Source organism: Falco naumanni, chromosome Z, assembly GCF_017639655.2.
Source record: "Falco naumanni isolate bFalNau1 chromosome Z, bFalNau1.pat, whole genome shotgun sequence".
Taxonomy (NCBI): Eukaryota; Metazoa; Chordata; class Aves; order Falconiformes; family Falconidae; genus Falco; species Falco naumanni.
This window is the reverse complement of record NC_054080.1, coordinates 30,772,084-30,784,478: the sequence shown is the minus strand read 5'-3', so window position 1 is coordinate 30,784,478 and position 12,395 is coordinate 30,772,084. Positions and strand designations below refer to the sequence as shown.

Here is a 12,395-nt window from a genome sequence, read left to right as displayed (position 1 = left end):
ACAGCATTCAGTATAGTCTCAGTGACAGCCTTGTTTTGACTGAATGTTCAGGTCAAGCAGCCCAGAAAGGCAGCACAACTGTGGCAGAACGAACGAATCTCATTCCCAAATACTTTTGTACCGTTCTCAGTTTCTCCCCCTCACACCACTGCCTTTTCTATTTGCCACCATTAAAACAATTCATCACACATGGAAGGAAATGTATTGAAACCACGTAAGAAGTTGCCATCATATCCTGGGGAGCGGGGGGAAGGATTCTTTATTACTGTTTCCCTGCATATTGCAGCAATATTCATATTAAAAATAACTCTCCAAATACCAGATACAAACATTTCTGCACTGGCTGTTTTTTAGTAAAGGTCGGGCCAGCATTTGGGGGAAGGATGAAAAGGGGGCTCGTACACATACACAAAATGCTACTCCTTCTTTGGGTTTGCTTCAGCTAAACCTGTCTGCAGCCTTTGTAATACCTGCCTCAGTAGCATTGCAATAAGCAAAGCAAAGACCTGTGCACTGTACAGCAGGATGTGCAGCCAGCTGGTAGGGTGCAAGATTAGGTATAACCCAGGGCCTGCACACTTTGTGTGGGAGGTCTCTCCCGACACGGGGCTTTGGTCTCTGCTTGATGCTGCCCTCTCCCGCTCAGATTCTTCAAAACACTTGGCTCTGGGATCATGAGCCAGTGAACAGATGTGCTCTTCCATGTTCCCAAACAGCTCTTCCAGCTACAGACCCTACCAGAGCCTCATAGCAGTCCATGCCCTCTCTTGCCAGGTGCACAGGGGAGGGGAGGGAGGGCTGCAAGACTCTTCACGTGCCAATCACACTTACCTCCTAGAGCTTGTTTCATAACAAAATCCATGGTGATGGCTTAGGGGTGCTGCCCACCTTCACACCTCACATGCACCGAGACCAGGAATCCTTGGAGTGCAGCCTGCAAAGAAGCACAGTCAAAAGAGGAATGGTGCCTCCAGGAGCAGAAAAGGCTGCTGCCCGGTCTCGGCTCTCTCTCCAGCAGCTTTCCTCCCCTTGTCTGAGGGCAGGCAAGTTTCCCACCCCCCATCCCTGCCAGGACAAGGCACCTGGGGAGCAGAGCTGTATGCTGGTGAACAGGGAACGGGCGGGAGGAGGAGGAGGTAAGGGGACACAGTGGTTCCCCCCGGGCAGGGCAGGTGGCCGGGAGTGAGCCTGGGGGAGCAGTGAGGTGCTTCTCCCGGCTTGTCTCCTGCAGGCGGGCAGGAAGGCGTTAAACCTTTGAACTTTCTCGTTTCCCCGCCTGCCTCTCGCCCTCTCGGTTTTCGGAGAGCTAGCTCCGGAGCGGCAGCTCCGCTGGGGACAGCTGAGGGGGCATTTGAAGGTGAAGCGCTCCGCAAGTGCCCGTGCGGGCAAGCGGGGGAAGCCGGGAGACTCGGGTGCGGATGCAGCCGGGGCGGCTGGATGGAGAGCACGGATGCGCGCCCAGCTCCCCCAGCCAGCCCCGCGGAACCCTCACCCGGGGAGCCCTCAGCGCAATGCCGGAGGGGGCTGCGCCTCCTCATGAAAACCCGGGACGGCTCAAGGTTGAGACCGGGCGGCCCAGGTGCAGCCCCGCAGCCCCGCCGCGCAGGCTGCTGCTTCCCTCTGCTGGCCCCGGCCGCAGGGAGCGGCGGCTCGGCTCCGGGGCAGGCTGCCGCCCTCCGCCCGGTACCGGCTCTCGTACAGGATCACGGCCGTGCCGCGGGGCTGCGCGGCCCGCCAGCACACGGAGGGCGAGGGCGTCCTCCGTCCCTGAATGCCTGCACCCCGCCGCCCCGCTGCAAGCCGGCCGGCTCGGCCCGGCCCGCCCGCCCCGGCGCCGGTACCTCGCTCGGCGGCGGGCGCGGTGCTGAGCTGAGCCGGTCTGTGCTGTGCCGGGCCGGCGGCAGGTGGCTGCGGCTGCTCCGCTCCTCCCCGCTCCGCACAGCTCCTAGAGGCTCCGGCCGGCGCCCATGTGCCCGAGGGCTGCCGGGGAAGTTGCAGGTACGGGGTGGGAGAGAGAGAATTTGTCCAGAGCTTCTCCCTACTTTTCCCCCGCGCCCCTCTTTTTATCACAGGATTTCCGGACCATCCCACCAACACGGTCCCTCCTTCCTCCTCCCCTCGTTGCGGGAGCTGGGCTCTCTCCCTCCCCCTGCCTCCGGCTCCCCCGCCCCTTCCCTGCGCCGCCCTCGCCCCCCGATGCTCGCCACCGAGGGGGCCCCCTGCGGTCCCCAGCCCCTCGGATGGGTGCGTGTATTTTGCGTGCACGTCCCCCACCCCATCCCCAGCCGTCTGCAGCAGCCAGGTGTCCTTGCGCTTTGCCTGGGGGAAGGAGGGGAGTGTCAGCCCTCTGTTGCATTTTGCAACTGCTTCCATGCGTCTCCTCAGGAGTCAGTGTGTGCGTGTGCCAGGGGGAATCTCTGCAAATACGGCTTCCTGAAAAGGGGGGAGGGTGGGAGAGCTATCCGCGTCCTCTGTTCTGGTCCTTCCCGGAGATCCCCTCTCATCCCCTAGGTCCTGGAAGGAGTTGGAGAGGCATATGAAGAAGGTAGGAAGGGAACAGCCTTCTCTTCCCTCCTCCTTCGCCTAGGATTTTACTGTGGCCGGAGAAGGATCGCCAGCTGTTCGGCTATCGGATCGTTATCCAGCGGTGTTTCAGCACAGGAGGAGGCGGGAAGAGGGGGGTGGGGGGGGTGAGGGGGGGGGCGAAGGGGAAAGTCCCCTCCCTGCCATTGCCCGTTGAAAGGCGCGCGTGCAGCGTTCCGGTGTCCAGCCGGGATTCGGGACGGCGTCTGCAGGGGAGGGGGAGGGAGCCACGCGCGGTGCGAGCGCTCCGTGGCAAAGCGGAGCAGAACCCCTGACGGCACCGGCACTGGCACCCGGCTCGGGGGTGCCGGCAGCACTGGAGGCTTCGTGGGGAAGGGACCGGCTGTGACTGCTGATCCGCCCTTCTGTCGCCAGCGAATGAGGCGGGACAGCAGCCCGCAAAGCAACAGATACGGGGCTAAAAGGAGGGGGGAGGGAGGAGGGGAATCGTGCCGGCAGAAGTGGCTGCCCCGGGGGTGGGGCAGCGGCGGCGCTGGCATCCCGGGGTGGCGCCGGCACGACCCGCTGGGCCACCTCGGCTGATGGCGTCGCGGGGAGGGTCCTGCAGCTCCAGCAGGCGCGGCGGGCTCGAACCAGCCCCTCCCGGGCAGCGATGCCGGCCACCGCGGCCGGGCAGCCTGCGGAGCCCTCGAGTGCCAGCTCAGATGCGGGAGGGCATGTTTCTGTGCTCAGGACAGTGAGCGTCCACCCGGGTCTGCCTCGGTGCCCCGTGCTAGTCACTGTCTAAGAGGCAGTTGGGCAATGCTCTTAATAACATGCTTTTCAGCCCGGAGGTGGTCAGGCAGTTGGACTAGATGATCATTGCGGGTCCCTTCCACTGTTCTGTTCGCTTCGGTTCGGTTCGGTTCTGTTCCATCTCACCTCACCTCACCTCACCTCACCTCACCTCACCTCACCTCACCTCATCTCATCTCATCCCATGCTATTCTATTCTATTCTATTCTATTCTATTCTATTCTATTCTATTCTATTCTATTCTATTCTATTCTATTCTATTCTATTCTATTCTATTCTATTCTATTCTATTCTATTCTATTCTATTCTATTCTATTCTATTCTATTCTATTCTATTCTATCCTATTCTATCCTATTCTATTCTATTCTATTCTGTTCTGTTCTGTTCTATTCTATTCTAAAGAGCTCCCAGAAAACCTCTTTTCCAATATACACTAGTATCAGCCTAAGAAGCTCAGCTGGGTAGGCATGTGCTGCATTTTTACAAACTTCAGAAAGGAAAAAATAATGTCTAGAAGGGATGGGGAACTCTTTTATTTTAAGCCTTGACTCACGCCCAGCATTTCTAATCCAAAGGGCATACTGGTAGCTTTTTGATTCTCTTACTTGCATAAATACCATAGCAGTAGCTCAGCATAGATGGCTGTGCCCAAGAAATTGAAGCTTGCTGGAATTGTGCGCCCAGATTCTTGTGCAATTAATACACCATTTCCAGGTCTGTGTTCCTTCCCCAAGTGCACATATAATTTTGAGCAGGACTTGTAGTTTGAGTCTGTTATACAGCACCTCACATTCTTTCTTCATCGTGTGATTGCTCCTGGGGAGGATGGCATTGTGCCAGCTCCATGCTACTAAACCTCCAGGTGCACACCTTGCTCTTATATCCTGGAGTCTGGGAAAGAACAACTCAAATGCCCTCAAACACAAGGATCGGAGAGTTGTGGGCTAGTAGTTAAAACACCTAAATGCCTAAGACCAGGTTTTTCCTTCCTGCTTTGGGGATCCTAGAGAATGCTATGTCAAGGAACTCCTGTAGCAGTCAAAGGTCAGCACAGCCATGTGGGATTGCTGAGAAATGTAATCATTCCTCTCCATAAGCTACTTACAAGCTTTGCAATGGCAAATGTCCTCCCTTTTGTGCAGGGAATAAAGCAATGTCATCCACAGGGCTTTCACAAGCAAGGCAAAACAATAGGTTTATCAAGAAGACCCTGAGAGATCCTTGAGCTTCTCATTGACCTGTTTAGAGCTGCTGGTCAGTCTTCAGAGCCAGCTGACTCTCCAAAGGTCATGTAACCATGGTTCTGTCCCCAAACTACTTCCACTTTTTTCAGATTATACAACTGCTTCAGAAAATCAAGATGCATGAGGCAGTGAAACATGACCCCATGTAGTGTTTTGACTCTGGGTGAATGCCAGGTGCCCACCAAAGCCATTCCATCACTCGCCTCCTCAACTGGAGAGGGCAGAGAAAATCTAACAAAAGGCTCATGGGTTGAAACACAGACAGGGAGATCACTCAGCAGTTACCATCACAGGCAAAACAGACTCAACTTGGGCAAAATTAGTTTAATTTATTACCATTCCAATCAGAAAAAACACCCTCACCCCTCCCTTCTTCACAGGCTTAGTTCCTGATTTCTCTCCCTCCTCCCCCCAAGCAGTGCAGGTGAATGGGGAATGGGGATTACAGTCAGTTCATCACACGTTGTTTCTGCTGCTCCTTTCTCTTCACGCTCTTCCCCTGTTCCAGCGTGGGTTCCCTCTCATGGGACACAGTTCTCCATGAACTTCTCCAACACAAGTCCTTCCCTTGTGCTGCACTTTTTCAGACACTGCTCCAGCATGGGTCCCTCCCATGGGGTGCAGTCCTTCAGTGTGGGTCCCACATGGGGTCGAGTCCAGCCAGCAAAGTCCACCTTCAGTGTTGGCTTCCACAGGTCACAGCCTCCTTCAGGCATCTACCTGTTCCAGCGTGGGTGTCCTCCGTGGGCTGCAGGTGGATATCTGCTCCAGCATGGACCTCCATGGGCTTCAGGTGGATATCTGCTCCACTGTTAACTTCCATGGGCTGCAGGGGGGCAGCTTGCCTCACCATCGTCTTCACCACAGGTTGCAAGAGAATCTCTGCTCTGGCACCTGGAACACCTCCTCTTCCTCCTTCTTCATTGACGTTGTGTCTGCAGAGTTGTTGTTCTCACATTGTCTCACTCCTCTGTCCTGATGATGCAAATTCCCACCCCACCCCACCCCCCTTTTTTTTAATATGCTATCACAGAGGTGCCACTACCTTCGTTGGTTATTTCAGCCTGGGCCAGCAGGCAGGTCTGTCTTGAGGCCAGCTGGCATTGGCTCCACTGGACATGGGGAATGCTTCTGACATCTTATAGAAACCACCGCTGTAGCCCCCTCAGTACAAAAACCTAGGGTACCTCCTGTCTAGGCCACACTGGTACTGACATCGGTTAGGAAAGATCCCACCAGTACTCTCCTCACCACACAGGTTTCAGGCACAGAGGCAAGAAAGGACACGGTCAGAACAAGGTGATGTAATCTATAGGCCTGTGTCTAATCATAGTCTCAGAAAGGTTTCTGGAGAAGGATTTTACCTCGGGAATTGAACAGAGGGATTCTGACACAACCTTTCCTCAATTTGCTGAAGAATCCAACTGACAGATGGACTCACAGGGATCTGTTATGTGATTTACATATGTGATTATGTTATGTGAACCTGGACAGTTATGAGATACATAACTCCTGCTACAAGAGAAATAGCTTGCCCAGTCATGGCAACGATATGAGCAATGCTTCATGGATTTTCTTTCTGATGGCATATAACAATGTATTATGTTTGGAATATTTATGAATATTAATCTGGCAGTAATGCAATTTAATGGCCTATTTACTGGACAGCAACAAATCTCAGTAACAGCAATGTTCCCTCATGCGGCTAAGAGATGGACATGGGTACCTCCATGCAGAATCCACCCCAGCATGACAGACAGCAGAGCACTGCCGCACACACGGAGGCCACTGCCAGCACCTCCAAAACCTCCCAGAAGACCAGAGACAGTTCTTGGTCTGGTTTGCACTGTGTGACTGAGATACAACTGCTCCTGATTGTGGGAACAGGCTTATTCTTCCTTTACAGAACTAGGACAGGAATCCACTCTGTGACCTTGCTTGCTGGAGATGAAGAGTACAGAAAACTCAGAGCAAGGAGCTCCTCCATGGGGCTTTGTCCATGGAACTCAGACTCTTCTCCAGCAGCTGGGAATCTGTGCATTACTGATGTCTGTGTAGGAAGATGGAAAAAGCCAATAATTGGTTTGGGTCATGTTTTCCATAGAAAAATGAATATTCAGGTCCTCAAAAAGAAAGAGAAGAGGGGAAAAAATATCGAATGAGTCAAGATGTTTCATTTCAACATCTTTAAATGCAATGTTTGATTATTCAATTCCATATGGTGTTTGACTGCTAAACTGAAATCAATGCCATGTAAAAACAGTACTAATAAGAAAGCTCTCAAACCAAGTATGAAGGTTACAGAAATACTTAAGCCACTGCCTAAAATAAACCAACTTTGTCTCTTTTTCCCTTCCCCCCACTTCCCCCGACCCCCCACCCCCACCTTATTATTAACTCACACTGATGTAACTGCAGCACTGTTTAGTGCACTGCAGGCAGAACCTGGACAGCAGCAGATGATTAGCTTTTAATCAATACAGCTACCGAGACAGAGGAGTCAGACACTTGCTAAAGGTAGTTTGTGGACAGCAGATGCAGCCCCTCCAGTGATTTAGCTCATTGAACACAAACCTACTACATGTAGCTGGGTTTTTTGTTTGTTTGTTTGGTGTTTGGGTTTTGGCTTGTTTTGTTTTGTTTTTCTCCAAAAGTACTGCTTTGTTTCTTGTTCTTCCACTCAGAGCAGGTTTTAAGTAAGCTCTTTATTTTCTAACCAAAGAGAAAATATATAGATACATTCTTTTAAAGAAGTGGATCTTTCCCTTAAGCCAAAACTGTGAAAGACTTTTCAACCATTTCTGATAGCTCTGAAGAAAAAGTCACTTCAGAGTTCTGGAAAATGACCTTTTTATGTGAACATTTGCTGCAGCTATATCACAAGATCAGATTTTAGCTGCCTGTGCTTATAAATCCTGAAACAAACATGTACTGATTGCCCTTTCTCCATGACATGCAGAAGCAGGTATGCATATTATATTTTCCTCGCTGTGAGCACAGGTGTACAAGTCTGGTTTATGAACAAGCTCCTTGGTGGCCTGCTGTTTACAGCTTCTAGCTCCTAAGCTGGTGGTTTCTTTCTTGTACCCTCCTTGTTCTACCCATCTGGTCCCTGTAGCTCTATCCCTTTCTCTGTTTTCTGTTCTCTGAACAAGCTCTTGCCTTCGCAGACAGAGTCCCATCTCAGCAGGTCTCTGACTCCTGTGGATAGATAGGCATGATGTGGTAAAGATCTGTAGCTCTTATCTCCAGGATTTACTTTTTCTACATTATAAGACTTCTTTGGCAGGTGGAAATTGTCCACACAGGTGAGAACCCTTCTGTATCACTTGGGTCATCAAATCATCATGTGTCCATCAAAAACATATCAAACTTTTGTTATGAGATTACTATTTCAATTATTTTTGACATTAATTTTTCAATCAGTAAATAAGTCATCCAAATTGCTGCATTATATGGAAATGTGTCAGTTCGTACAGAGGTTTAAAGGCAAGCAAGCGAAAGAAAATATTTTTATTTTCTTATATTTGATGTTGTTAAGGCATTCTTCTTTGATACGGCAAAAATGCTGCACTTGGCAGCATTTTGTCTTGACCCTTTTCTTCCAGCAATACACGTCTGTATCAAAACTAAACACATAATCATATCAGAGTACATCTTTCAGATTTTCCATGTCATGGAGGCAAAGAAAAGGGTCACAATTTTCTCCTTTGTTGCAATTCAGAGTGGAAGCAAGATTCAAAATTTTTAACATACTTTAGAACAGAATTTCCATTTTCCCAACTAGTTCCATGCCTTTCCTTCTTTCATTACTCTGCTTCTTGGCAAAGAAAGGGAATGCAGGAAAACAACATACTCAGCTGAGATGCTAGCTTCGTATTAGATGCTATGGCCTGTATTTCTTTTCCTGTGCAAAAAGGTAAAGTCCCAGGTTCTGAACTCAACTTGGCAGGGAGCTATTCACCCCAGTAGTCATAATTTCCCAGTCATAACAAACAACTTAATCATTTATTCTTCTTAACTTTCCATCAGGCATGAGGTCAGCGTGTGCATATCTCTTCAGATACTTCAGATAGTTGCAGAGCAATTTCTTTTAGGTGTGACATGTGACACTAGCAAATTAAGCTGTTATGGTACTATGTTTTTACATTAGGATGTCTCCAAAGAGACCATAATAGTTAGATACAATCCAACAGTTCAGGAACGCTCATCCTTTTCTATTTCAGTCTTGAATTTGCTTTCCATTGCCTACCTTTGATAAGGAACCTAAGCATGTGATGAATTAATTTTCTAGGTAGAGGGAAATTGTTGAATCATGATGAAGGAAATAGCAGTACCTGGAAATAACAAATCTATGTAATCCACAAAATATAAGCATACATTTCACCTTAGAATGAGGGGGGGTGGGGGGTGGAGGGAGTGTCCCCCTCAGTGGAACTGTGAAAGGGAATTTGTAAAGTCATATAAATAAATAAATATGTCCAGCCAACTCATTTCCTGCCTTTATTGGCATGATGTTTCTTGCACTGGTCGATTTACTGTCAAGTAACCTAACAGCACCACAGGTTTGTGGAAGTAAGGTTACATGTATGTAGCCATGTTGGGGATGCTATCCCTTAGGGTTGCACAATCAAACACGATGTTGACTACACAATGAAGAAACCCATCTGCAAGGGGAGCCACAGCCTGTTCTTCCATCAGCTGCTCTCCAAGAGGCTCCAAGAGGTTCCACTGTCATCCCTCTTCCTGCTTCATCCTTGTCTTGCCAGTTGATCATCTATGTCATAGTCCTTATAATGATTTTTTTCCCTTTTGATATTTTTTTTAAGGCTTCCTCTCTTCAGGAAGTGCCACACACTTCTGACAATACTGTAAGTCTGCATTTCATATCTCTTGCTCTGAAAGTACCCACATGTGTACTAATCCATGCAAAAGGAGCTAAAACGTTGCATCTATTCTTGATTTGTCTTTCACAGCTTGTTTTTTACACCACATCTCCCACTGTCCTCTTGGGTTATAACAAGTAGTATGTCAGACCCCAGGGATTTATTCTGATCCTGTAGTAACTTTTATAACTAAAACTGATTTAAAAAAAAAAGAGCTTAACTTTTTATTCTTTCCATTCCCACATCCTCCTCATGCACTGGGCATTCAAGTGAAACCCTTGACAAGAAAGAAATACTAGCTATGCTATACAATATTAGTGTCTGTGGAACACATCAACTGTGATCCTATTAAACAGTCACAAAATGGATGGCTGACTACTGGCTGACAGAAATGAGACTTCAGTAGCCATAAGAAAGTTCTTAAATCTAAATGAGATGAGTATTAGACAAGAATGGCCAAAACATGGATTCCAATTTAAGCTAAAGCCCTAGAGGAGTTTGACTTAAAGCACCTCTTTAAGCTACACCGAAATAACTGAACTTAAGCAGATACATCCATTAGTGCATGTGTGTAGGTGCTTCGCTGAATCCAAATTAGCTCCTCTAGGCCCGAACATCTCAAATTACAAATTTATCTGAATACAAATTATGCTGTTTGGAAACATGATTTGACAATTTAACTCTTATACAGGGCCTTCCTGTATGATGAGTCTTTGCTAAAATTAGTTAAGAGTATTTCATTGTGTTTAGTGAATCTTCAGGAGATGCTGATATAAAGAGGAAAATGTCCTGTGTTGAGAGTCAAAGAATTTCAGGATTCAATAGCTGGAATGCTTAATCATTAATATGCCTGAATCCTGTGAAATACAAACATTTTTCCATACGCTTGTCTGCCTTTTAATTTCACTTTGCTTGCCACTAATTAGTTACGTGTCACTTCTCATCTAATCCCCTTTTGTAAAATCTAATCTTCAAATGATAGCATTTATCAAACACACAAAGCAAGCTGATGCACATCAAGCAAAGCAGATCATTACTCTTGCAGATAAAAATGAATGCCTCTCTGCAAGCTCCCCTTTGCTGTGCCAGTTACAGTTTAGCAGAGTGAGATCATTTACCCACTTTCTGAAACTAACTAGAATACAGGGGCAGGGCAGGTGGAGCTGAGCTGAAAAGGCCTGAGTTTATGTTGCATTCATGCTTGGCCCAAGAAGGACTGAGAAATAGGTATTCAAAGCAAGCTTTAGCAAACACATAGAAAATTTTGTTTTCTTATTCCATTGGTGTTATTTCTTATCCAAGCTTCCAAGCTGTCTGCTAATGGTGGCAAACACCATGCTGGGCCTTCCTCTACAAATTTTTGTTTGTTTCACTCCCCCACAGTCTGTACCACAATTACGCTTTCGACTAAACCACTCACTTTGGAGAGTTTCCTGATTTAGTATCATGGTGGAGTAGTGATAGACATCCATATAATGGGTTAGGACTCAGTGGTTAAGCACACGCTTCAGCACCTTGCCTGAAAAATAGCTGTGGCTTGATTCAGACCCCAAAGGAGTAAGAAGGAATCAAAGTTCCAACCGTGCATTCATTTGGTATTGTCTATCTGCTCCATAATTTTTTAATCCATCAGCAAGTTCCAACCTCACATAACACAGCAAGAAAAGTCTCAGACTATGGGTTTTGGTTAATGTAATGGAAATTGTTGGCTTGATAGAGAGGAGAGATCTAAATTTACTAAGTCTTCATGAAGCAAAAAGTGTAGTAAGATTCCCTACTAGGCAACAGAGAATCTACCCAGGAGACTTTTAAAGGAATTCATATTATATTAGCTTGGTGATGTGTTGGAACTTTTCCCCTTCAATTTGAAATGGTGAGAGACTCAACTGAATCCATCTTTTCCACACTCCACTTTTTACTTGGAACTACCTCTGTCGCAAAATGACTTTATAAGCTAATTTTAAAATGAACGTCTGCACGCTTGTGTGATCTGAGATTTGCCTTCTGCTCCATGCTGTATGACACTGCACTGGCACTAGAAAATTAAATAAGAACTAGAAATTGTACTTTGAGAGGCTCTAGAAATCTGCTGCCTATGATCTGCATAGATTCAAATTGCCTCACTCATTTATTGAAAAATTTTTGAACATGTTATTTCACTGCTGATAAGGACATGCCCCATGAAGCCATCCTTGCTACATGGAGAGAATGTAGAGAGAAACAAGAAAGGCATCAGCTTTCTGCAGGAGCAGAATCTGAACACAAGTTTCCAGGAATTAATAGAGTGAACTCTTACTCCTAAGATGAACCAGCAGCTCTAGTATTAATGTTGCATGATACCACAAATGTGGATATCTGAAGTTCATCAACAAAGTCAAATGGAAGAAGTATTGTGATAGCTGCTAAAGGAGGCCATAAAAGGAAGTTTAACCCGTTGACAACCACAGTAGTGTATCCAGAGGAAAATCTATGTCAATTCAACTTAGTGACAGAGGCAGAGCAAAGGCAGGCCTCCAAGCACAAGAACAGGTTTCTATGGAAGGCCCTTTCAATTCCAAATGGTAAGTGTGATTTTCAATGTCCTAGCTCTAGACAAGGTGGCAGTCCCATAGGATCCCCTTAGGAGTTTGTTTATACAGAGCAGATACCAAAACACTGATCATGCATGGATGGAGCCTTCTTTGTGAACAGAAACCTCAAGAAACAAGTGGGTTCCCACTGCCCGTATAAGGCCGGACAAGAGCCAGGCACTGCATTTTGGCTTGTGTCCCAAGGGAGCTCTTGTCTAGATAAAATCATGTTCATTTATTGGCTAGCACAATTGATGTGGCTAGATGTGTCTTGCTGTCAACTCATAAGTGTGTGGGTATCCAGGAAAGATCACTGGTCCCTAAGGAGTTGATCATAATTCCTGGGGCCATGCAG

The 12,395-nt window shown here is 47.5% G+C and overlaps 1 protein-coding gene across 1 annotated transcript in view; it reads right to left on the bottom strand.

The window, feature by feature from the left end:
* CPLX1 (complexin 1) overlaps positions 1–2,080 on the bottom strand; it is a 115,640-nt gene extending 113,560 nt beyond the window's left edge. The window contains exons 1-2 of the mRNA XM_040580760.1: positions 1,842–2,080; positions 832–934 (exon numbers count right to left, since the gene is read on the bottom strand). Coding sequence (XP_040436694.1) covers positions 832–862 — 31 coding nt within the window. The 5' untranslated portion in view covers positions 863–934; positions 1,842–2,080. The remainder of the gene's footprint in view (positions 1–831; positions 935–1,841) is intronic.
* Between the last annotated feature and the right edge of the window lie 10,315 nt (positions 2,081–12,395).